At 49.6% G+C, this 26,044-nt stretch overlaps 1 protein-coding gene across 1 annotated transcript; it reads right to left on the bottom strand.

Annotated features, from left to right (window-relative positions):
* Positions 1-1,041: 1,041 nt before the first annotated feature.
* DENND6B (DENN domain containing 6B) lies at positions 1,042-25,339 on the bottom strand. The gene is made up of 20 exons (XM_062613635.1): positions 25,170-25,339; positions 18,956-18,994; positions 18,823-18,865; positions 17,422-17,534; positions 15,877-15,957; positions 14,504-14,609; positions 13,329-13,408; positions 13,014-13,076; positions 12,418-12,473; positions 11,668-11,790; positions 11,182-11,277; positions 10,989-11,083; positions 9,775-9,840; positions 8,739-8,803; positions 7,953-8,042; positions 7,074-7,127; positions 6,606-6,715; positions 5,238-5,340; positions 3,693-3,767; positions 1,042-2,848 (listed from the first exon to the last, which is right to left on the bottom strand). Exons 1-20 carry the CDS (start codon positions 25,305-25,307, stop codon positions 2,726-2,728), a joined length of 1,719 nt encoding a protein of 572 aa, XP_062469619.1. The 5' UTR covers positions 25,308-25,339; the 3' UTR covers positions 1,042-2,725.
* Between the last annotated feature and the right edge of the window lie 705 nt (positions 25,340-26,044).

Genomic DNA, 26,044 nt, shown 5'->3' with positions numbered 1-26,044 from the left:
TTGGCAGCAGGAGGGCTCTGTGGGCTCGGGAGCATCCTGCTGCTGTGGAAGGAGGCTGGTGGCACACAGACAATTGGTGATCCCTAGACCTTCCATCAGCTGAGCATCCGCTGTGACTATCCCAGGCAGGGTGGTGGGCATTTCTGTATCTGGTTGTGATGCTTCCTAACAGAGAGGAACCTGAATTCCTCCACAGGGCTTGGGAGAAGGTGCTCATAAATAAAGGTGTTATGGTTGAGGTGCTCCTGGGCTTTCCTGTTAGATAAGGAACAGGCTGCAATCAGGAAGCTCATGCTCCTTACTGCTTTGGGGGAGGTTCTTGCCCAAAGCCATGTCAAAGGGACTCTTCATTAGGGACTGTAGTGATAGGACAAGGGGTAACGGGTTCAAACTTAAACAGGGGAAGATTAGATTGGATCTAAGGCAGAAGTTCTTCCCTGTGAGAGTGCTGAGGCGCTGGCACAGGGTGCCCAGAGAAGCTGTGGCTGCCCCATCCCTGGCAGTGTTCAAGGCCAGGTTGGACACAGGGGCTTGGAGCAACCTGCTCTAGTGGAAGGTGTCCCTGCCCGATGAACTTTAAGGTCCCTTCCAACACAAACCATTCCCTGATTCATTCTGTGATTCTATGAAAGAGTTTGACCTCCCTGGGAGGAATGCAAAGCTAAAAACACATCATAAAGAGCAATCACACCTGAAGGAGGATGCCTGGGTTGGGGAGGAATGGCTACGAGGTGGCAGGAAGGTGAGCATTACAAGATGGAAACCGCGCAGCGTTTGCTTTGCTGATGCCTTGGCCCTGCTGTGAGTTGGGCAGAGGGATGGGTGAGGGCTGAGCTGCCCTTCCCAGGGTTGGGTGTAGTGAACCCTATGGAGATGTCTGTGAAAGGGACAGGAGCCCCTGTGCTGACCCAGAGCCCCTGACAACATCTAACAGTGACTGAGCAACCACCAAGCCAAGGACGACCGACTCCACAGCCCTCTGCAGAGAAACCCCATTCCCAACCAAACAGATCCACCAAGACTCAAGCCCAGGACACAGCCTGGCTTCATTTGTTTTTTTTTAAACTAATGCTTTCTACTATACATTAGTGCTTTGGTCCACCACAGTCACTCCAGAGCTATCACACAGACGCACACCAACTCTATATACAGAATATACACTAGGAGTATTGTACAAGTTCCTTACTACAGGGACGTATGGCTGTGTCTCCTCACGTGGCTGCTTCCAGGCTGGAGATGGTGGGGATCCCAGCAGCTTCCTGTGTTCCTGCACTGTCCATGCCTGGCTCTGGAGCAGAAAGTGCAGGAAGGATTCAGCCACCTCTGAGATTCACCAACATCTCCACAGCCCCAAGGCAGCAACAGGCAGAGGCCACCAGACAGCATCACTGCCACCACAAGCTGCTGACACCTTTGTGCAGGTTCTGGCTGTGATGCTGGGCTCTCCTGCCATGTGTATTCCAGGGCTTCTGACAGGATAGGAGTGCAGCAGGCTGCCAGACCCAGGGAAACAGGCCCTGGCCAGGCTGGTGGATGGAGAAACGTAATTATAGGAGAAGCAACCAACCATGGGGTTATGGTAAATCCACTTCAGAGGCAGAGAGGTGGCTCTCTCAGGCAGAGGGCATCAGCAGAGCCTCTGGTCTCTTTTACATTCACCCTGAAGCACACACACATCCCTCTGTCTTCCCCAAGAGGTGAATGGGAGCAGAATGACCGAGTTGGAAGCTGGGTTGTGGTGAGGACAAGCTGTGGTGGAGCTGGAAGAGCTGCTCCCCGCTGCTCTTGGTGCAGGGCTCACATATGGGCTGCTCCCCAGGTGCCCACGTGCAAGGCTGACACAGGCTGCAGAAATGAGGTTCTCCAACACGTTTTATCAGCAAGGGCGCTGGCTACATTATCCCTGTGCCCAGCAGAGCTCCAGCTCTCTTGTACATTATTAGCGCACACAAACTTGATTTTCCAGGGTGAATAAATGACATTTGGAGGCCAGCTCCTCTCTGTGGAGCTCTGGGAGCTGCTTTCACACAGCACCCATTGAGATTCCCTGGAGAGCTGATCCTTGCACATGCACCAGCCCCTTCTTCTTCTTCTCTTGTCTCTGCCTTGGAGGAAACACAGTGTTCCATGTCCAGCAATTCATCCTCCCACTCCCATTGCCTCTCAGGCTCACGCCAGCATGAGTCAGGCTGCTGGATGGGTAGGGACAATTCTCTCACATCATTTCTGTGTGGGGAACAGCATCTCTCTCATTATAACCGTTCTGTCATTCTGTGACTATCATCAGGAGCTGTCCTGAAACCAGCTGCCCCCTACAAGGCTGGTCCTGCTCCTCCCAGGCACTGGAATTTGGAGAGCCCAAGCACCAGATGAAGATGGAGGTGTATACATGGGCAATGCATGTTTTGCACAGCCTATCACATGCTGCTGGAAGCCTGGCTGTCACTTTCTGATCTGACAACAGCCACACAGGGAGCAGTGCCCCATTTACAGCCCCTAATCCAGCTCTAAGAGCAAGACTAGGCAGAGAACAGTGCACATGGCTCCTAATCCTGCTACAGAGTTGACCCATATCACAATCCTACACGGTTGTGAGCAAGGTCCTGATTAGGGCATGTGGCTGGAGCAGGGAAGAAGTTTCCTTTCCAAACACAACTGCAGCATCCCACAGCTCGGAGTGGGGTGGGAGGACCCTTCCCTGTCCCACAGCGTCCCTGCTCCATTCTCAATGGTGGTGCAGCACGGCCTGGAGGTCCTCGGGCAGGGAGCCGATGATGGTCTCGATGTACAGACTGACTCTCTGCAGTGTTTCCTCCTTCACAGGGAGGTGCTGGCACCTGGCTCGGACCTGCAGGGAGACAGGAAGGTTAAAACAGCCTCAAAGTTCCTCCTTCTGCTCTGCCTGTCCTGAGCAAACTCCAGTTGTCTCTATGAGACACCAGACCCGCTGCCATAGATGGTTACGGAGACCGAAAGCTCAGCGGAGCTCAAGACCCCAGCTGGTTGCACCAGCTCCTATCAAGCAGGTTTATAAAGGACCCTCAAAGGTTTTACAGCCAGAATGTTTCAGACAGGTCACTCACCCAGGTGACTGGCAGATGGTGGCACTGCCTACCCTGCACTTGCACTGCTCTGAACTTCTCCTGTGTCCATTGACAGCAAGAGCAGGTAACTGAGGGTGCTGAGCCAGCCACACCTCAGGGATGAGCAGAATTTGCCAGACTGGGCTACATCGTTTCCTGCTACTATTTATCTCTATGTATGTCACTGACGCACACGATTCCTAACCTCTGCCTAAGAGCTCATCTCAGTCTCCCCTCTGGCAGGTTAAAGCCATTCCCCTTGTCCTGTCCCTACAGGCCCTTGCCCAAAACCCCTCTCCAGGTTTCCTGTAGCCCCTTTAGGCACTGGAGCTGCTCTAAGGTCTCTCCTTAAGGAGCCTTCTTTTCTCCAGGCTGAACCAGCCCAGCTCTCTCAGTCTGGCTCCAGAGCAGAGCTGCTCCAGCCCCCGCAGCATCATTTGTGTGTCCTTTCCTACACAAATATTGAAGTTTCCTGACTGTCCCAATCTCCAAATCACGGAACAAGAGCAAAGTTTTCTAAGCAACAAATGCTATCCATGTTCCTGGTCTCTCCCTGCCACAGAGATACAGACAGAAGAGCCAGGGCAGGAAGAAGGGAGGAAAACTCACCAGCTTCTCACGAAGTTTTAGTACCAGGTCTACAATCTCCACCTCGGACTTGTCCTTCATCCAGGCTACAATGTTCTAAAGAGAGAGAACAGCTTTCTTCAGGGACATTTCTTCTTTACAGAAGCTTTTCCCAAAGAGATACCCCTAACAAAAGCCAGGAGGAGGATTCTCATCCTCTTTCACAACTCTGCTCACAGCACTTAAACCATAAATGAACAAGACTGAGCTCTCCCCAGTTTCCTAACTGTCACAGCATCAAGTTCTTGCCTGAGGAGAAGAACGAAGGGTAGATGCAGTCATGCAAAGTCAGTGCAGGCTCCCCTCCTCCAGGCAGTACTATGAATCTTGTGCTTTGCTCACAACTGAAATCTGTTTGCCAGAATCTGGCCTGTTCATAAAAGGAGACAGCTTTGGCATTGCCCACACTGTGCTCAAGGACCTGCAGTGGAGCTGAAGATCAGAGAATAATAGAATGGTTTGGGTTGGAAGGGAGCTTAAAGCTCATCCAGTTCCAACCCCCTGCCACGGCCAGGGACACCTTCCACTAGAGCAGGTTGCTCCAAGCCCCTGTCTTCAACCTGGCCTTGAACACTGCCAGGGATGGGGCAGCCACAGCTTCTCTGGGCACCCTGTGCCAGCACCTCAGGACCTTCACAGGGAAGAACTTCTGCCTTATGTCTAACCTGAACTTCTCCTGTTTAAGTTTGAATCCATCACCCTTTGTCTTATCACTACAGTCCCTAATGAAAAGTCCCTCTCCAGCATCCTTGTAGCCCACTTCAGATACTGAAGGCTGCTCTGAGGTCTCCACACAGCCTTCTCTTCTCTTCTTCAGGCTGAACAGCCCCAACTTTCTCAGCCTGTCTTCATACGGGAGGTGCTCCAGCCCCTGATCATCCCCGTGGCCTCCTCTGGACTTGCTCCAACAGCTCTGCATCCTCCTTATGTTGGAGACACCAGAACTGCACCCAGTGCTACAGGGGGTCTCACAGAGCAGAGGGGCAGAATTCCTTCCCTTGACCTGCTGCTCACGCTGCTTCTGATGCAGCCCAGCACACTGAGGGGTGTCTAGGCTCAAGATGCACTTGGGTAAAATGCCAGAGCTCCAGGGACCTGAGCAGCTGCTCAGTTTAAGAAAGTGGACCAGCAGTCACTACTGAAAAACCTATTTTCATTAGGCATTAAGGAAGCCAGCAAGAGATGACACTCTCAGTCTGGCTCTCTGCTGGCTTGGGAAGGGCATGATGGATGAACAACAGTTGATAGAAGCAGCCAGAGCGTGACTTGCAGTGGCTGACAAAGCAGGGAGCTGAGCTGCTCATGCTCCTATCCCCTACATGTGCTGTTATCCCTGAGCACTGACAGACATGAGACAGAACTGTGGCTCCCAAGGGCAGAAGGCACTGTCCCCCTCCATCAGTGCGGAACTGAGGTGTACCAGTAAGTGTCCAAGGTACCTCAAGTGTCCAAGCACCCTCATTTCCCAGGTTTCAGGCCCAAGCAGGTATCATCTGGCACTGGTTTCAATGCTGCAGCTGAACATACCGCCTCACAGATGGCCTCCAGATGAAGGGCCTCCAGCTTCTGGGTCATTTCTCGGTGTCTCTGACGGTACCAGCCATCAAAGTTGGGAGACTTGAAGAACCTTCTGTGGAAAGAGAGGTGACAGGGGAGCTGGGGACAGGGGTCTCCAGAGGAGCTCATGGCTCCACTGCACACATTCCCCTTCCTGCTGCAGCAGACATGTGAGAGGAAAAGAGTCTGCCCCACAGAGGCATTAGGGATGTAAGTGATTATGAGCTAACACTCTCTGCTCCTATCTTATCTACACCAGAGGTTTCTCCCTGCTCAGGCCTCAACATGATCCAGCTGAGCAGCTTTAGCAGATTGTCACCAATGAGAGGGGCAACACTGCAGTCTCACACCTTCCTCTGCATCAGCTCATGCCTCAGCCAAGGCAAGACAGGGTGCTCTGTGTCTTTCTGCAGCCTTATTTTGTCCCACTTTTCCTCTGGAGTTATGATAGTTGTTGGAATTCACATTCCTCTGTAGTATCACAGAATCCCAGCCTGGTTTGGGTTGGAAGGGACTTTAAAGCTCTTCCAGTTCCAACCCCCTGCCACGGGCAGGGACACCTTCCACTAGAGCAGGTTGCTCCACTCCCCTGTGCCCAACCTGGCCTTGAACACTGCCAGGGATGGGGCAGCCACAGCTTACAGCCACAAGTATCTTGCTTAACTCCTTTCCTGCTATTTAAAGCTCGCAACCATTTGCCAGTGTGGACTTAAGTTCTATATAACTGGTGATTTACCTCTCTCCTTCATAAACAAAGTATCAGGCTATGTCAAAGGGGGTGTAACTTGTACCTCTCCTGTGCAGTCCAGTACTGAACTTCTGTTTTTACTTAGCTATGCAGGAAAATGAACAAGGGGCAGCACCATACCTGGGTTTATCTGTGCCAGAAGATTTTAGATCAAATCCAACATGGGATTGAAAAGGCACGAACTGAAACACAAGGGTTGTGGCAGCAGAGGGAGAAAAAGATGAGACAATTTAAGATGCTGTGTGAAGCTGAGTCCCAGCCACCTCAGCAGCAGGTGCTCTGGAACCAGCCTGGCTCCAGAGCAGAGCTGCTCCAGCCCTTGCAGCAGTTCCATGCCCTCCTCTGGCCTCGCTCCAGCAGCTCCATGTCCCTCTTGTGCTGGAGCCACATAAACCACAGCATTGATTCTATCCTGCATTTGCTCCTCCTGACCATTATTAGTGAGTCAATTCTTCATAGGCCTGAGCTTTTCAGGTGACCTGTCTCTGTCCTGAAACCCCCTTTTTGCTCCTATTCTAATTCAGGATGTGATTCACTACAACTCGCACAGGCTGTTAAGGGGATAAGGCAGGGAATTACCAAAGTCTTACCTGTAGAGACCCAACCAGTCACCCTTAAGCACACAGGTAAGTTGGGGCCCAGCATGCTCAAGGGTCTTCATGAAATCTTCCTGACAGAAAGGACGAATCTGTGGAGGGTTCTGCACAACAGAAGGTCCATATTAAACACACCAAAAGAAACTGGGGCAAGATGAGGTGTGTATTTACAGTGGAAGAGGCTGCACAAGGCACACTTGGTAACTAAGAGAACAAAACATGGATGAACATCTTAACCAGCCTTGTAGTAAAATTCAAATTAGGCTCACAATAGCTGAGCTTGCTGCAAAACAGGAAGCATCTGCCCCAGTGTTTGTTTCAGCTTGTATTTAAAGGAGTAATAACCCTCTTCCTTCAATGAGGGAAGTTCACACAGAGTATCAGAGTATGTGATCAGCATATGGCAGAACTATTCCCAATCCCTGCAGGCAAAGTAAAGAAGTGACTGGAAACTGAGCATACCTTCCATGGAGTAATGGCCCTCTGCAGAGGCATCAGACTTGCAATGTAATGCTCCTAAGAAGAAATAAACCACAAACCCATTAAATAATATTTAAAAAACTCAAGTTGCAACCATCAAGAAGCCTATTGAATGCTCATGGAGTTTGATGGTCTTCTCTGATACATCACAGACTCAAAAAACAGCCTCATACTCTCTGGTTTTTACCTCATGTGACATGAGTTCTAGTGTTCCAGCTTGTTTCCCACCATGGCTGGGTCAAAGGTCAGGTGGGCAGAAGTTGGCAGGAGAGACTAGAATCTGAGGAGATGCTCTGTCCTCCCATGTCCTGCCTCCTAAGATGATGTAGGAAAGGAAGTGGAGGAGCCAAACCTGGCCAAGAGGGAAGGCCTTGAAAGAAAGCATGTACTAAAACCTGCCCTAGGGAAGTGACCACCATGTGGAGCCTCTAAAGGTCCACAGCCAAGATTCCCAAGCCAGAAGGGATTGCTTCATGCTGGCAATAGGTTTGATTCCAGTGTCAGAGGAATGTTTTGGGCTCCCTTCCCTTCCTTATATACCTGCTTTGACTACCTGTTGAAAAGAGCAGAGAAGATCAAGTAACAGGGAATATCTATCTATTCCTACACTGCAAATGTTCTGTCTTCACACACCGTGTGCTCCATAACCAACATGCAGATTTAAGGCTGATTACTGAGATCAAGGAGACATTTCAAGAAGCATTTTGTTCCTTTCCTTGGAGTAAAACATTTCTGGAGTGCCACATCCTGAACCTATTACAGATGCTCAGCTATGGGTGAATAATAGAGAGCAAGGGCAAACTTGTCACTCGCACATCTCCTGCTCACCCCCCTCGGGCACGTCTGTGTTCAACTCCTTACCAGGGGAATGATGAAACTCTGGGTGAGCTCCAGGAGGTGACGTCTCAGAAGGGCACTTTGGACTTCGGACGGGCGCTTCCGCTGGATCCCCTGCAAGTACATAGCACATTGCACATTCTCAAAGGTGCCACTCCGGTATGCAGGGAACTGCAGAACCTGCACACTGCACGCAGAAGCAGCCAGTCCAGAGCAGTCTGGAAAACTGCTGTCCAAAACACACATTCCACCCTCTACTTAAACCTATCACTCACATTTCACTGCCTACAATCTGTTTTTCAGACTCTTTTTGATAGCAATTGTTCACAGAATCAGGAAATGGTCTGGGTTGAAGGGACCTTAAAGCTCATCCAGTTCCAACCCCTGCCACGGGCAGGGACACCTTCCACTAGAGCAGGTTGCTCCAAGCCCGTGTCCAACCTGGCCTTGAACGCTGCCAGGGATGGGGCAGCCACAGCTTCTCTTGGCACCCTGTGCCAGTGCCTCAGCACCCTCACAGTAAAGAACTTCTGCCTTATATCTAACCTGAACTTCCCCTATTTCAGTTTGAAACCACCATCCCTTGTCCTGTCCCTACAGGCCCTTGTTCAAAGCCCCTCTTTAAGTTTCTTGTAGGTCTCCCTTAATAATACCAAATGAAAAATGTTAAAACTGGCACAATGAACATGTCCAAGCAACCCGACAAAATTACTGCATGCTCTAAAAGTCTGTTACTTCTGGAGAGTTCTGTCTGTTTAAATCAAGCTGTTAGCACAGGTTTCCCATAAGAATAGAGTTGCAAGCCCTTACCTTTAGTAATCTTTTGATCAGGGTTTTGTCTTTGTGCAGGAATGTTTTATAGGAAGTATAGATTCCTAGATTGAAAACAAACCCAAACCAGGAAAAAAAACAGATGTTAGAAACAAATCTTCGCCCACATATCTAGCGGAGGCACTGCTGTATAACACAGGGATCACAGAACCCAAATTCCTAGTACTAACCCTAACCCTGGCTGCTCTGTGTGTTAATTAGAGCAATGATTAAAAAGCTATTACAAGAATAGAGGAACTGCTCATGCAGCCAGTACTCACAGCAAGCACACTGAACTATCTCAAGAGCCTTCTTGTGCTAAGCTGATAGTGAGATAAGTTTACTGGAGTCAGCTTATGGCCGGGCCTGAGAGGAAGTTAGTTAAGGGACAGCTGTATCTAGGCAAGCAAGTTCCTTTGACTTCCACCACATCTAAAAAGTGGGTATGATATAGAAAATAAGCCCATGAAAATGAGAAGCTCTTCTCCTGAGACTAAAATCACAGAATCCCAGACTGGTTTGGGTTGAAGGGACCTTAAAGCTCCTCCAGTTCCAACCCCCTGCCACAGGCAGGGACACCTTCCACTAGAGCAGGTTGCTCCAAGCCCCTGTGTCCAACCTGGCCTTGAACACTGCCAGGGATGGGGCAGCCACAGCTTCTCTGGGCACCCTGTGCCAGTGCCTCAGCACCCATACAGGGAAGAGCTTCTGCCTGAGAGCTCACCTCAATCTCCCCTCTGGCAGGTTAAAGCCATTCCCCTTGTCCTGTCCCTACAGACCCTTGTCTGAAGCCCCTCTACAAATGATCATATTGGCTTTTTCAACCTCAAAACAAAGCTGTATAGTTGTCTGTATTACATGGGGGATGCCACTACTGTGTAGCAGTTCAAATGTGAGAAGATGATAATGTGAGAAGATGGTGATACCAAAACACCCATTTGTTGAGAAGCAAAGAATAACATATGCCATGTTCATGTGCTAAATCCCTCATGTAGAAAGATAAACAAGACTAAATCATGCCTGACAAAATACTTACCTGGTTTTGTGTCTAGAGTTTTCAGTTTTGCCAGCTTCTTCACCTTCACTTGCTTGGGTAGGTCTCCTGTGGAATGACATCGAGTGACCAGTTCAGGCTCTGAATCCACCCCCACATCCATTGCATGCACCTGAGACACTTTGCGCTCAAGAACATCCAGTCCTACACTTGCACTACTTCAATGATACCCTCCCTTAACTCCACTTTCACATGAGCCTTCTCATCTGCTAACTTTCCTGCTCCAGTTTTGGACAAGAGAGGTGTTAAGGAGTGTCCTGGGTTCAGCAGTAGCTTCCTTTGTGTTAGCTGGTGCAGTGCTGTGTTTTGACTTCCAGCCTGAGAACAGTGTTGGTGAAGTCGATGTTTTCAGTTGTTGCTAAGTGATGTTTACCCTGACCAAGGACTTTGTGAGGCTCATGCTCTGCCAGAGAGGAGGGGAAGCTGTGAGGAAGCAGAGACGGGGCGCCTGACCCGGGCTAGCCGGGGAGGTATTCCATACCACAGCACGTCATGGCCGGGGTGAGGGGTGACCGGGAGTTACCCGGAAGGACACGGGCTTCCGGGTGGAACTCGTTTTCTTGGCCGGTGGTTTCGTATTCTCTTCCCTTGTTATTTTCCCTTATCATTGTTGTAGTTGATAGTAGCGGTGGTGATTTGTGTACATTGGTTGCTGGACTGTTCTTGTCTCAACCCATGGGAGTTGCACTCTTTCGATCCTCCTCCCCGTTCCTCCGGGAGCGGGGAAGGGGAGAGCCCCGGTGGGGGGGGGACACGGAACTCGATTGTTGTCAGCTCGGCACCACTCACTGGGAGTGAGTGAACAAGTTACCTGACTGGGTTTAAACCACGACAAGGAGGCATTGTACAAAACCCAACTCCTCAACCTAGAGGTTTCCTTGGCTTCATAGCTAATAATTTGAGCCTATCTCTCCACCTCCCTCTCCTTCTCTATCCAGTTTTCTCTTTCCTGCCCAGGAAGGACTTCTCTTTTTCTTAATGCTTAAAAAAATACAGCAAGTTATCCTCTCAATGATTTGTCTTTGTCATTGTGCTCATCCTGCACATCAACTGAGGCAGAGTCTAGACTTGCCTTTGGTTTCTCAGCTCTCACAGGAATGAAGATGTGTCAAACAACAGCTAGCACCACAACTGTGAGCTCAATGCAGCCTCTCACAAGGCCTACCTGCACAACAGGACTGTGCTTCCACCCTTACCTGACATTTTGAGCTCCCCAACCCGAAGAATGTGTGGCCAGTGCTGGAGAGTTTTGATAAAGAAAGGGTTTGTGACTCCCACAACAATGTTTGGCCTGGAAAGAGGGGGAAAAAAGGCAGATCAGTGTTAACCTGGGGATTTCCTTCACACAGCAGTGGCAAGGAGGGCAGGAAGGGTCTAGTGGCTACTTACGGAGCTTGTGTCCTGGTGGTGTACTCTTTAAATTCACTGTCGTGGATGGTAAAGTAGGGGCGGTAGTCACAGCAGTACCTCAGAGGAGCCAGGCAGCTGTAAGCAGACATAAACCCTTCACAGAGCAGGAATATGTGTTTATATCATGTGTATGAACTGGAGCAGTGGTTTTGTCCTGCCAGAGGTAACACTTTGGAGGAGTTCCAGGGTTTGGGGTTCCTTTTTGCTAAAGCAGAGTTCAAAGCTGGGGAGACAAAGTTCCTCAGGGCTATGACCCATCAGATCTCCTCACACAGGAGATTCACTTTTACTCCTTTTTACCATTATAAAGTATGAGCAACACTCTCTTGCTATGCTCTTTGTTTCCATGCTTTCGTGTGCAAATTCAAGCTAACAATTTACTTGGCACAAGAATGAATCTGAAAGAGAAGAGCTGCCAGAACCCATTATTCCAGCTCCCTGTATCTCCAAATTTCATGGCATTACCTGGTAAGTGCCAGAACCATTTCTGAAGACACTGTAGGGGATGGTGCCATGACAACAATTGGCTCTCCCAGTAACATCAGCTCCCACAACATCTGGATGTGAATTAACACTGGCTGGAAACATCTGTTAGTGAGCAGAATAATGACAAGCTGAGCTTAGAGATGCAGTTCAGACACAACCAGACACAGCCTTTGCATATGCCCCTGCCCAGATGTGCTTCTATCTGGGAATCTGAAACCCAGGACTGAGTTTTAGCATTCCCCAATAATGCCACGTCTTTACACATGCTGCTGCTCAACCATTTCAGACATGTTTAAAGGAAATGTAAAGCAATGTAAAACAACCTGCTGATCATGTTGTTCTCCGTGTGTTTTTTCATCTAAGCAAAGTAAAATGCATGCGGATTACAGCAGATGTGTCTCTACTGGAATTACACTGGTAATGCAGACAAGTGTGGTTCAGGCACTCCATGTCGACATGTCAAAGCTTGAGCTGATCACTAGCCAAGGTCAAGAGAAGAAACCTCCTCTAACCAGGACACAGGGGTGTGGTAAGGGCAGCACACACAGGTTTAAACACTGAAGCTCTGCAAGCTTTAAACACAAGCTCTGCAAGCCCAGTATTCTACATGAAGCTCTGCAAAGCAGTAAGTTTTGGTTCTTCATTATCCTTAGGATTTATAAGATGCTCTGAGGAAGGAGAGGGGAGAGCAGAGGGAGAGGAGGGGGTTGCAGGGATGGTGGCTCTCACCTGAAAAGATCCAGTTCATGAATACTGGGGAGAACCAATGGGGCTGGTAACAGATTCTAGATGAGGGAGAGAAAACACCAAACAAAACCAAAACTGTTAGTAAATGGAAGCCTCCTGGCTGAAATGCCAACTACACTGACCACATCCACTCCCTGTACAACAAGCACAAAAAGAAGAGAACAAGGTTAACACTTAGAGGGATGGATCTGGACTGAGCATTCAAGGTCCAAATGAATTCCCTTTCCTACAAGATCATCAGGAATCCCTTCTTTCCAAGATGCGAAGGACTTCCCATGCCTGCTCCTTTATATTCTATAGTTTCCTCTGGTGGAAGACACAGTTTAAGATACAGATGGAGACAATAAGGGTTAGCAATATGGGTACCAGAAGTTGTGACAGATGATAACATTATCCAAAGAGAGGAAAAGGGAGAAGATGAAATGAACAAGAATCAAAATGAAAGCTGAATCAAAGCAGTAAAGAGCGGTTTCAAACAGGATTAAGGCTGAAAGAGTTACAGCTCTTCTCCATCCTCCTTCCTCAACAGTCTAGATTCTCCTCATCATGGGCTTGTGTCACACCATGCCGCATCTCACCTCTTGGTTGAACTGTTTCACTGGGCTTGATCCTGGCTTATCCACCCTTGATGGGATTCTCACCTAGATTACAAATAAGAACAGATTATCCAGGGAGATGGGATCAGCATGCACACACACTCTGCTTTCTTCCCTAAGAATCATCCGCATGAGAAAGCTTCCCAATTCCAAAGTCTATTTGTACAAAGGTTGGGACTAAAGGGACAGACTCTGGAGTAAAGAGCAAACTGAACATCCAGAAGGAAAGGAAATACCAGTCCCACCTCCCAGTTTGCCCCAGTCTGCTGCTGAAAACATACCATCACCACCAAGTACCTGAATGACAACGCCCATCACTGGAAGGTTCAGGGTCTGTCCTGGTACAGGAGGTGGCCACTGATCAATCTCGTTGCACACTGCAGGGACACAGAGAAAGAAAAAGCTGAATGTGAAGGTCAAAACAGTTGATTCAGCTGGGCTTGTGAGTTCTGCCCATTCAAATCAGCCTTAGTGCACATGTCTCCCTGGCTAGCTGCAAACAAACCCTCAATCAAGTAATAGTAGAACTGTTTGGGTTGGAAAGGACCTTAAGATCACCCAGTTCCAGTCCCCTGCCATGGGCAGGGACACCTCTAGACCATGTCACTCAAGGCTCTGTCCAACCTGGCCTTGAACACTGCCAGGGATGGGGTAGCCACAGCTTCGCTGGGCACCCTGTGCCAGTGCCTCAGCACCCTCCTGGGGAAGAGCTTCTGCCTAAGAGCTCATCTAAATCTCCCCTCTGGCAGGACCCCCAAATCCTCAGCACCCTCACAGTAAAGAACTTCTTCCTTTTATCCAGCCTAAATCTCCGCTGTTTCAGTTTGAACCCATCACCCCTCGTCCTGTCACTACAATCGCTGATAAAGAGTCCCTCTCCAGAATGTTTGTAGCCTCCTTCAGACACTGGGAGCTGCTCTGAGGTCTCCACGCAGCCTTCTCTTCTCCAGGCTGAACAGCCCCAATGTTCTCAGCCTGTCTCCATAAGGGAGGTGCTCCAGCCCCTGATCATCCTCATGGCCTCCTCTGGATTTGCTCTAACAGCTCCATGTCCTTCTTATGTTGAAGGATACCAGAACTGCCCACAGTGCTCACCTGACTTACATCTGCACCACCATTTCCAGTGCAGTCCCAGCAGCACTATACTGCTGATAAATCATGATTAAATTGAATAGTGCAATAAGGACCTGTACAGAGATGTAGCATTAGCAGGTTTTCCTCTCTCTGGAAATACATTGTATGGGAAACTGACAGCAACATCTATGAGGGTTGTCAGACATTTCCCATTGATGCTTCCTTTACAGCTGTTTATAATTTTGACATTTAACCACTTGAATGAAAGTTTTCCCTGTAGGAATCTGTTCCAGAAAGAACTAATTTGGAACATTTCAACTGTCTTTCAGAAACCTCCTGATGAAAACCTTGAAAGACCCCAGTGTGCAAAGCCTCCCCCCCGAGATGTGAGGGCTCACCTGCCTCCAGGCATGGCTCCAGCTTGTCAAAGTACTCAGGAGCAATCAGCTGCAGCAGGGACTGGAACAAGTTCACATATGGAAGGCGTGACACTAGCACCAAGGACTGAAAAAAGGCACATACAGGAGTCAGAAAGCATGATAATTGCTAGCACTGGATATAATTACACTGCTTACTAGGGGGTTAGCCTTGAAAACCAACATCAAACACATGAAATTGCTTCAAGGCAGCACTTTTACTGGTAGAGTTCTTCCTAGAACCATGGTTTCAGGTAAAGGGACCTTAAAGCCCCTCCTGTTCCAATCCACTGGCACGGGAAGGGACACCTTCCACTAGAGCAGGTTGCTCCAAGCCCCTGTGTCCAACCTGACCTTGAACACTGCCAGGGATGGGGCAGCCACAGCTTCTCTGGGCACCCTGTGCCAGCGCCTCAGCACTCTCACAAGGAAGAACCTAAGAGCTCATCTCAGTCTCCCCTCTGGCAGGTTAAAGCCATTCCCCTTGTCCTGTCTCTACAGGCCCTTGTGCAAAGCCCCTCTCCAGGTTTCTTGCAGCCCCTTTAGGCACTGGAACTGCTCTAAGGTCTGCCTTTAAGGAGCTTTCTCTTCTCCAGGCTGAACCAGCCCAGCTCTCCCATCCTTTTCTCACATCGCTTCCCATCCCTTGGATCATCTTTGTGGTCCTTCTCTGGCCTCTCTCCAGCCTGAGACCCTCTGTCATTTGTTTGAGAGGATGGCATTTTATCTCTCTATGTGAAAAACCACTACTGAAAGTAATTCCAGGGACCCATGGAGAAAAGCAGATCTTTGGATCAAAGCAAAGAGTGCAATTCTACTCTCAGGCAGTGACCATACCCATCTGGCTAAAGAATATAAAGCACTTTGTGTATTATATGCTGAAAGAAACCTGCAGTTTATATTATTTTTCCCAGTGTCTGTACCACAAGAATTTATATTAAGAGAGTGTTGGTGAGGTAACAGCAGTGCCACTGCTGCTGGGCAGAAAATGCATCCCAGGAGGAGACCCATTCCCAGATGGCTACTAATGACAGTAAGGTTAAGGTATAACTAGCAACAGTGAGCAGATACTCTCACTATCTGTGACACCAGAGTATGTACTGAAGCAAATGTTCAGGTGCTTGAGGATCTCGTGATTCAGACAGCAGGTCACTGCACAACACACCATGGCAACAGCATCCAGCTTTGTTTGGAATGACACTTTCCACATACTCCTGTTCCCTGCAACCTTTGCTGTTTCCTGCAGAAGCACTGGGGGTGTCACGTAGGAAGTGGTGCTGGTTACAGCTGGGGCTAGGTGCCTTCTTACAGCTACGTAGCAGCTGAGTAACAAGCTATCTGTTTGCAGCACTCACCTTCTGAAAATAGCCCCTCTTCATGGAGCTGTCCTTGACTTGCCTGAAGTACACATAACCAAAGTAATGAGCTGACTCCCTCTGCAAGAGACCAACAGTGCTGTTACTGAGCAACCCATCCTTGCTGCCACCAAACTGCCTCTGGCCACTGACCTAACAGCACACTGCACTCCTGTGATGATGCAATGACAGCATTCCCTCCTGTTTACCAGCATTATCTATGCTAAACTATCCAGGAGAGCTTCCAAATTGAAGATAGAGAGGAGATAAACATCTAAACTGCCCCAAATTACAACCTCTGGGTAGCACTTTTTGCTGGCCCCTTTGTACAGCACCTTCAGGGCATCCACGCAAAGGGTTAACTAAGGTTTCCACTATTAGGACCAGCTCAGCCAACCCACTGAGCTCATCTGTGCTGCCAATCTTGTGCTCTGACTCTCTTTTCCTTGACAGCTAGAGGACAATGTACTGTTGAAGAAGGAATACTTCATCTTCTGAGGGGAGGAAACGTCCTCTATGGTACCCATCGCATTTACATATTGCTTTATGACGTATTTAAGGCAGAAGCCATCAAACTTGTCTTTAACTTTATATAATTTTTTGAAGTCCCAGTTTAAGGCACCTTTCTCTCCCCAAATATTATTTTTGCACAACAGAACCCAGTTTTCCTTGCCTTTCTTCTCTAAAGCTGGGTAATCTGTGAGGCAGTGTCTGCTTGCTACAGAGCACTAGAGATGTTTGCAAGCTGAAACACCTCTAGACCAGAATTTAGGAAAAGAAATCCTCCTGCTCCCTCTCAGATCAGCAATCCATTTCTGGACTGCACATTACAAAAGCACATCACAGAAAGACTGCAGAAGTATTAAACAGGCTCATGCACAGGAAGCATCACCTCAAAGGAGAGAGCAGAAGACGACAAGCTGATCTGATGGCCTTCTGCTCAATAAGAAGAAGCAACAGTGCTCACCCCTTCCGTGTGTGAAATGGGTAGTTCACTGATGGAAAACCCACAGCTAATGGACACTTCTGATCTTAGTGCTTGGATTTGGTTAGACCAGCCCATGCAGAGCAAGCCCAAGCATGGATCTGTAGCATGCCAATTATTCTGGCTGGTTTTATATGCATAGATCCTGCAACAAAAGAAAAGAACCATCACCCCTCAACAACAGAGGTAAACATGGGCAAGGATATTCTTGCCTTGCCTCATAGAACATGCACAGTTAGCCATGCACGCTGTTGGATGTCATTTGGGTGCCATCATTTTTCTTTTTGCTATAGCCAGCCATGATCCTTGCCCTAAGCTGGGGTCTCCTGATTCAGTTCCACCTCTCAGAGTAGCTGGGATTCTCAACACAGCCCTCTATGGATATTAACATGGAAGTAAGTCCCTGTGCTGAAAGCTTTCTCCTTTGCTGACTGTTCCCACAGCCAGATAAAATGCGTATTTCATGCAGAGAAAACAAATCAAAAGCATAGTTGGTTTTTACCCCAATAGCACTACCATTTGCTTAGCATGTGTAAGCAGTGCACTGAAACCCAACTGACCTGCAGCATCAGAGAGGCTTCTCTATTGTACTCGCCATCATCCTCGTAGTGAGTGGTCCTCTGCCCCCCCGACTGGCGCAGGCGGAAGCTGAACTGAGTGTCCCCCAGGCCACCTGAGACAGAGAAACCCACAAATGCTTAGAAGGAAGTTTCAGTCAAGAGAAAGCTGGGAACTGGTTACATCTGAAGTGCTGACATAAACAGGGATGCTCATTTACAAGGAATTCTAAAACTGAAGAAGGAATTGGAGAGTAACAGCATAAAGGAACCCCAAAGCCTCAGTGCAGGACACGTAGCTCACCAGAAGAACCAGCATCACTAAGCTAAACTTTGCCAAGCCATTGCTGGGAACATTACAGATATCAGCCAGTATCATCAAACCTGAGCTGCTATAGCCACCACTTGTTATCCACCCTACTGAAAAACCTACAAACAACCCTAATCCAAGACCACACAAACACTGATTTTAAGGACAATCTCCTGCACAACAGTTCCAGCACCATGGCTGGGCAGCCCATGGGTCACACTGTGCTATTCATCCCCCTCAAGTATAATTTGTCCAGCAGGAAAAAGAGAAGCATGAAGTCCTCAGCATTTTTCACCAGTTGGTTAGGGTGGGCAGAAGGAGTAGGGCTGAGTATGTGCAACTCAGCTATGAGGAAACACATAAAGCTGACTGAACAAAACCCAAGGCTCAACTGAATAAAGTGGTCCAGCATGATAAGAGGGCATGCTCCCTTCTCACTGCCTGCAGATGTTGTGCTCTGAAGAAGAGTAGTGACTGCTGTGTATGTGTGTTATGAAGATATTTCTATTAGGAAACAATTTACTTGGATAAAAGAGACACTTAGTGTGAGTGTTCACTAAGGTCTAGTGCAAGTACATCCTTAAAAGCATTTCAACCTAAACTGGGAAGGCTGTAGAAAACTAAGTCAGGAACCAGCCTTAAAGAAACAGGTACTGGGAAGAAATTAACCTGCTTATTTCTTAATGTCACCTTCCTGATTTATAAAGCCAAGCTTTGGGAATCCTTCTGCTGTGAAAGCATCCACCCTCTTCCCATCTACTGCTCTTCACTGAGCACATCACAAACACAGAAGTGCTGCAGTTGAGAGCTGCAGACTTTAAGGAACATACTCTCTGTGACTGTTTTCTATATCTTACTGGCATGGATGAAGCATGAGTGTGTGAGAGCATCAAGATATTGCCCCATCACCCACTTGATCCAGATTCTACATCCACAGAGCAATCAATGTGCCAAGAAGCCTCTTTGTTCAGACCTAAGGGAGGGTGCTCCTCAATGTCACAGTGTTAGAGGCGAGGACTCACTCTTTCCATCATGAACCCATTTCTTAATGGCAATGAACCATGCCAGAAAGGCCAACAGCTGCTATTACTTACCTGAGTAGGAGTCTGGGAAGGACAAGTAACAGATACTGGTTTTCTACAACAAACAAAACCACACATTAGAAAAGCTCCATCTCTGCTGCTCAATATCTTTAGAAACGGGGGAAATAATTGAAATAGTTCTTACCTCTTTCTCTGTTAGCCTGAAGTCATAAGGATACACCAGCTGCAAGAGACAAGAGCCATGAAAGTCAGTCCCTCAGCTCCCCCACGACTTCTACCCCCATCTATAGATACTGCTGCCATACAATAAGCACCTTATTTTTCCCAACACAACACATCCTACAAGGAGGTTCTTCCCTGTGAGGGTGCTGAGGCGCTGGCACAGGGTGCCCATAGAAGCTGTGGCTGCCCCATCCCTGACAGTGTTCAAGGCCAGGTTGGACACAGGGGCTTGGAGCAACCTGCCCTAGTGGAAGGTGTCCCTGCCTGTGGCAGGAGGTTGGAACTGGAAGAGCTTTAAAGTTCCTTCCACCCTAACCAGTCTGTGACTTTATGACAGACTAAAAATGGCTTTTAAAATGAAGCAATGCCATAGATGTGATGAGGTCTGGAAGGAAGAGCCACTGGGGGATGGTAACAGCCAGGGCTGGGAAACCACTTTTCTAGCAGCAAAGGGCAGGATTACTGTTCTCAAAGGCTGAGGAAAGGAGGCAGCAGTCATCAAAGGTGACATAGTCCAGACAAAGGTTCTGACTGTACGAAGAGATCAGAAAACAGAACATCCTGCGTACACTGAACAACACCAAATCTGATGTTAGACACAGCCTTGGGAATATACCCTAGCCTCGGGGTGAAAACACTTATTTAAGAGTCCTAAGTGAGTGCTCAGATAGAGATGCTGTTCCCTGTAACCAGGGAGAGCAGAAAGTGGGTAGTTAAGAGAGGTCTGAGGGGATTCAGAGCTGTGTTGTAGGCTCCCTGATTTGAGATCTGTTGTTAGAAAGCCAAGGTTTAGTTTGTAAGGAAAGAGGTGGCTGTGGCACTGGCTTGAACATTTATGCTTTGTCAGCATACACTGAGTTGTGTTCCACCCAATTTATCAGCCAGCATTTCAGATAAGAGGGACTGTCAAAGGCTCTAGTTAAGGACTCCAGCCTTGTAGCTGAACTGTGTAAATACTGATAACACTGTTTCTACATTTACCCATTGAAATTTCATTTACCCAATGAAAGAGAACTCAATGCAAGACTTCTCGGGTCAGAGCTGAAAGCAAAAGCAACATCCACTGCAGAAACAATTGCACTGAGGAGTGAGAAATGACAAAGCTATGGTAGGAATGAGTTTCACATGTCCCCGGGCAAGGGGCAGGAACCAGAGTCTTCATAGATCTGCAGCAGTTCTCTTCCCAGCCTCACAGCAAGCACTGATGGGGATGTGCAGAGGTTGCCAGTGGCTTTACGTAAGCGAGTAAGTCAGAACTGAGCCCTGAATGGCTTGGGAAATGGAGACAGCTCATCAGGCTTCTGCAGTGACTCTGCTCCAGGTCAGTGTGCGAGTCATCTGGATCTCAAATCAGGAGCTCAGCTCTTCTAACAGGGCTATAAATAGCAGGAGTGGCACCATGCCAGAGCACTGGAAGTTCACCGAGCGAGCTTGCTTTGCTCTGACAATTCCCCACTGATTCCTTGGCAAGGTCATCTCATCAGCTTCAGAGAGGGAGCCAAGTGAACAATTAAACATTCCCCTGATTAGCCCTCAGTTAAAGCTGCTCTGAAAGATGGAAGCTGCAAGAAGCAGGAGGAAAATGAGCATGTGCAGCTACAGCGGTGAAGGCACAGCAAGAGGATGAGTGCCAGAGCATGAGGGGATGCACCACAGAAGACACACTCCTCTGCTCATTGTGTTATTGCATTAAGTGATTGAATAAATTCTTGTGGTCAGGACTAACTTAATGCTCATACAACCATTTATTTGGTTCATCCCCATGTAATAATGGTTAGGTCAGGAACAGAGACAGGACATCTGAGGCTGATTCATTGAAAAGCTCAGGAATCTCACAGCATCGTGCTTGCTGCTGATGTAAACTTCAAGAGTCCAGGCAGACTTAGAACCCTGCTGCTACTGTTCCTGGGGGGTCTTTCTGCAAGTAAATCAGACCAGAAGCGGATACTGATGGTTCCTAACTGCCCTGTGGGCCCAAGTTTAACCGTTCAAGGCCAGGTTGGACAGGGCTGGAAGCAACCTGCTCTAGTGGAAGGTGTCCCTGTCCGTGGCAGGAGTTGGAGCTGGAGGAGCTGTAAGGTCCTTTCCAACCCAAACCACTCCATGATATGCTAAGCTCATGCTTCACTTGGAGGTGTGTGCTCAGGATTTTAGGGGGGGTAACAGGGAAAAGAAGAAAAAAACCCCAGCCTCAAATGCTCCTGAGCACAGAAGTATTGATGGACTCCAAATCTCATATGACTTTGAAAAATACCTTATCTTCTGCTTCCTTGCTATCCCTTCAGTTTAAGTCTGAAGTGTTTCTATGTTTTGGGGTGGGGAGGAAATCCCTAAGTGTTTACCAGATTAAACCTCCAGTCTAAAGCAGTAAGAATCAGTGGCTAGAATTTCCCAAAAGTAAAAAGACAGTAAACAAAAAGGAATGTTTTACTTGTAAAAGTCCCTGGATATCTCAGAAATAGCCCAAAAGGGCTTAAATCATGTCCTAACTTGTAATACAGCCTTCTCTCCCATCAGTGGTGCATCAACAACCGTGGAGGTGACACATGTTGCTGGAAGCAGATCCTTGCTGATTGCCAAGTACTCAGCTGCTGTCAGCAACACATCCAGAAAATGACTTCTGGTGACTCTGAAGTAACCAGGCTCCACAGAGTGCCTGTGTTTGGGAAAGCTCAGGAGGGAGTAGCCAGTGTCACTGGAAAAGGGATATTTTCAAACCATGGGGAGGAATTAGTGGTGTTTCTGTGACAGCAGCAGCAGAGAAGCTGGTATCCTTGAGGAGCTGGACAGTGAGGGGCCGGTGGGGATCCCAGCCTGGAGAGGAGCATCTCAGACACAAATCTTCTCTCTCCTAGTGTTCTTTCTGTCTGTAGTAACTATTTGAAGAAATGCAAATTGGTGGATGAGTCAGAAACAGCAGTCATATCTGATTTCTGCATTGACCTGCTTTTAGAGCAGCCCTGAGGAGAAGGACTTGGGGTACGGGGTGAGGAGAAGCTCCCCATGACCCAGCTTCAGCGTGCGCTTGAGCCCAGAACCCCCCTGTGTGCTGGGCTGCACCCCCAAAGCACGAGAAGCAGCCCAGGGAAGGGATCCTACCCCTCTGCTGCGCTCTGGGGAGACCCACCCACTGCAGTCCTGATCCAGCTCTGGGGAAGCAGCACAAGAGGGACATGGAGCTGTTGGAGTGAGGCCAGAGAAGGCCATGGAGATGCTGTGAGGGCTGGAGCAGCTCTGCTCTGGAGCAAGGCTGAGAGAGCTGGTCTGGTTCAGCCTGGAGAAGAGAAGGCTCCTTAAGGGGAGACCTCAGAGCAGCTCCAGTGCCTAAACGGGCTACAGGAGACCTGGAGAGGGGCTTTGGACAAGGGCCTGTAGGGACAGGACAAGGGGAATGGTTTTAACCTGCCAGAGGGGAGATTTAGATGAGCTCTTAGGCAGAAGTTCTTTCCTGTGAGGATGCTGAGGCACTGGCACAGGGTGCCCAGAGAAGCTGTGGCTGCCCCATCCCTGGCAGTGCTCAAGGCCAGGTTGGACACAGGGGCTTGGAGCAACCTGCTCTAGTGGAAGGTGTCCCTGCCCATGGCAGGGGGTTGGAACTGGAGGAGCTTTAAAGTCCCTTCAACCCAAACCATTCTATGCTTCCTTTGAAACACCTTTTCTACTGTATATTCAAATAGCAGCAGAGTGGGATTCACTGAATTTCAGGCCAATGGTGTATCCACACCTCAAGATGACTGCACAGAACACAAATCATGCAATGCCTGGAAACCTGAGCAGAGCCTAAGCAAGGCCTTGGTTGTATCCACAGAGCCTACCCCATTCCAGGATAGAAAACAAGATATTTTCCCTGGAAAGAGTCCTATACCTGAGAAAAAGTTATCTTCAGGAAGGGATGGGAAGGTCTCAGCACAGAAACCCTGACAGGGACAGGCCTGCAGGGGACATCCTAAGGTCAGGCTGCACTTGGGATGTCTGCACCTTCACACACACTGGTTTACAGACATGATGCACGAGGATGGTGCAGCCTCCAGAGCAGAGGTTTCCCTTCCTGCTGACTCACTTTGCTGCGAGCATGAGGTAGTACAAGTTACTCCAGGTATTTGTAGCCTGTCACTCGGTGCAATCCTTGGGTGTGTGATCAGCTCCTGCATGTAAATCACTCTGCAGAGGTTTGTACACCCACAAAACCACAGAGAGCTCTGGCAAGATCTAATCCCAGCCAGCTACACCAACCTGGTCATGTCTATGGCACACTGCCATAGGCGTTCCAAACTTCCCACACACTCAGCCAGGCCTGAGGAAGTCCCACAGATGTGTTTTAAACCCAGAAACATGCAGTTGAGGGCCCAAACATGAAACTCCCTCTTCCTGGCTGCAGAAAGCAGCCTGCTTGGAGACAAGCTGATCCTGGACCAACTAAATCTGGACCCAATCTAGACCAACTGAGGCACCAAATGGAGATAAGCAGGAAGATAATGACCCCATTTGACTACTGGCTATTCCACTACTGTGAAATTTTCATTGTTTTAAATGCTTTTACCTGAAATTCCCCTAAAAGACAGCAACAGCTTGAGATTTCTTATTTTCCCAAGACCAAAGAATGGAACATGGATCTTTATCACACAAATTCTCCTCAGCCTCCTCCTTTCTGGGTGTCTCACCCAATGCAGACCCCTGTTCCCTGCCCAAACCCTTTGTTCAGAGACAGAAATACACATGGACACCCAAAGGAAAAGGAACAGAGGGGCTGTGTCCTCACTCAGGCCAAGTACTGAGGTGTTCCCAGTTGTCTTGCTCATTTATACCACAAGAAACATCTTCCCATCATTACTTATGTAGGCAAAGGAGGAAAAGGGAAGAAGAAAAGCAAAGGAATAAAAAGACCTTTCCAGGGATTAAGAACCCACATTACTCAGTTGATTGTACTTCAATTACAAAGTCCCCTCCTTAGAATGCTACACAGGCAATAAAACTGGTAGGAAAGCACCTCTGTAGCTCCATTAAGACACACTTATGAGTCATTAAGTTGTAAATACTAATTATTATCCCTTATCCATATCCTTCCCAACATGTACCAGGTCTAGGAGAGAGTCCAGAGCATGTGAAACTCAGTTCTACAGCACATTGGTTTTATTTATTTCAGGTTTCATGGAAAGAAACATAGTGAAGTGTTTAAGGAAACAGAGCAGCAATGGGCTGGCTTCATCTCTGCCACTTTCCACTCCCTTCAGAAGCTTCAGCATGACTTTAAAATGCCTCAGATCTCTGAAAAACCTTGTTAACCTCCTTACACAAGGGGGAAGTGAGGAGCATTTCCCACAGCTACACAACAGATGAGGAACTGGAGATAAGCCCTTGGGTTGAAAATAGCCCAGACATATCTGCCCCCCTTACATTGCATTGTCTATAACACCAACCTGTTCTTGCCTTCAGCCACGATACAAGCCGTGGGTATCTACCTCCCTTTGAATCCTCTTTCGGAGGCAACTTCCAGGGATAGGGCAAAGCTGTTCCAGCCCTTTCCCTCCCAGTTCATCCTCTCTGGCCCCTCAGTGATGTATCAGACCTGGGAAGCCCCTGACAACGCAGGTCCTGTGACACTTCTGACAGAGCTGCTCAAGCACCTCATTATCTCCCCACCGCCCCCCCTATTCCCACCCAGCTCCTGCGACATCCCCCTCAGCTCCTCCTTATCCCCCGCTGATCCCACACATCAGACCTGTGTTTGTAAGCGAGATTCATCCTGAACCCCTGCTCCACACCCCATCTTCCTGCCTTCAGCTCTTCCTCCACAGCCTTCTCCCACCACCCTCCTTCTCCCTTCACAGCCTGCCCCCTCTTCGGCAGCCCTCTGGCCACCTAAGTCACACCACTGCCGCCGTTTGTCCCGTACACACACCTCGCATCCTGGGCCCTGCACACTCCGTCTTCCCATCCGCAGGGCGCTTCTCTGGCCCGGCTCTGCCACCCCGGCGCTGCCACCGTGGGGTGGGATGAGCCCCCACATCTCTGCTCTGCACCCACCGTCCCCTGCCTCTTCGCTGCCCCGCACCGCGACCCTTCTCCCCCACAGCCTGACAGGGGCTTCCCCACAGCTCTGGGACCAACGCCCACCCCACGCCCCAAGGCCCGCCCGGGCCCAGGTCCGCCCCATGCCCCCCCGGCCCTGCCCGCACCTCCATGGCCTGGCCCAGCTCCAGGTCGAAGGTGACCACGCAGACACAGTCGAGCCAGGCGGAGAAGCGGGCCCAGGGCAGCGGGGAGGCGGCCGCGGGCCGGCGCGGCCGGGACTCGGCCCGGCACAGCGCGTCCATGGCAGCGGCCGCTCCGCCCGGCCCGGCCCGGCCCCGCCCCGCCGCGCCGCGCCGCCCGGCGGCCCGGAGGTCCCGTGCCTGCCGCCACCACCACCGAGACGGCTCCGGGCGCGCAGAGTGGCTCTGGGGCGGGCGTCGGGGCGGGCGTCGGGGCGGGCGTCAGGGCGGGCGCGGCTGTGGCAGTGGTTTGCGGGGCCGGGTGGGCCCGGTACGGCCGCCGCTAAACCCAGCTCACCCTGACCGGTTCTGCTTCCTGCCGCGGCTGCCGCTCTCCAGAGCCTCACCCTTCCGCCCCCAGCGCCTGACTGCAGCTCGGGCTCCCCGTCACGGACCACCCGCGGCTCGGTCACCCCAGGCCGGTGTCTCCTGCCCCGGTCCGGTGCCCTCCACTGGGCCCGGGCTTGGGCTCCTGTAGGCGGGGAATGGTGCGGGGCCACCAACAGAGCAGGGGTGGGTGTGAGCAAAGGAGATGGGGAGAGGGTAAAGCAGGACCCTAATGTTCACAGGGGGGACCTCATCGCTCCCTACAACTGCCTGACAGGAGGATGGAGCCAGGAGGGCGCTGGGCTCTGCTCCCAGGGGACAAGGGATGGGACAAGAGGAAACGGCCTCAAGCTGCACCAGGGCAGGTTTAGATGGAGATGAGGAACAATTCCTTCCCCAAAGGGTGCTCAGGCACTGGAACAGGCTGCCCAGGGCAGTGCTGGAGTCACTGTCCCTGCAAATGTTCACACACT

The sequence above is a fragment of the Pezoporus occidentalis genome, unplaced genomic scaffold, assembly GCF_034315485.1.
Source record: "Pezoporus occidentalis ecotype Australia unplaced genomic scaffold, CSIRO_AGI_Poc_V1 ctg17, whole genome shotgun sequence".
Taxonomy (NCBI): Eukaryota; Metazoa; Chordata; class Aves; order Psittaciformes; family Psittacidae; genus Pezoporus; species Pezoporus occidentalis.
This window is presented reverse-complemented; position numbering and strand designations above follow the sequence as displayed.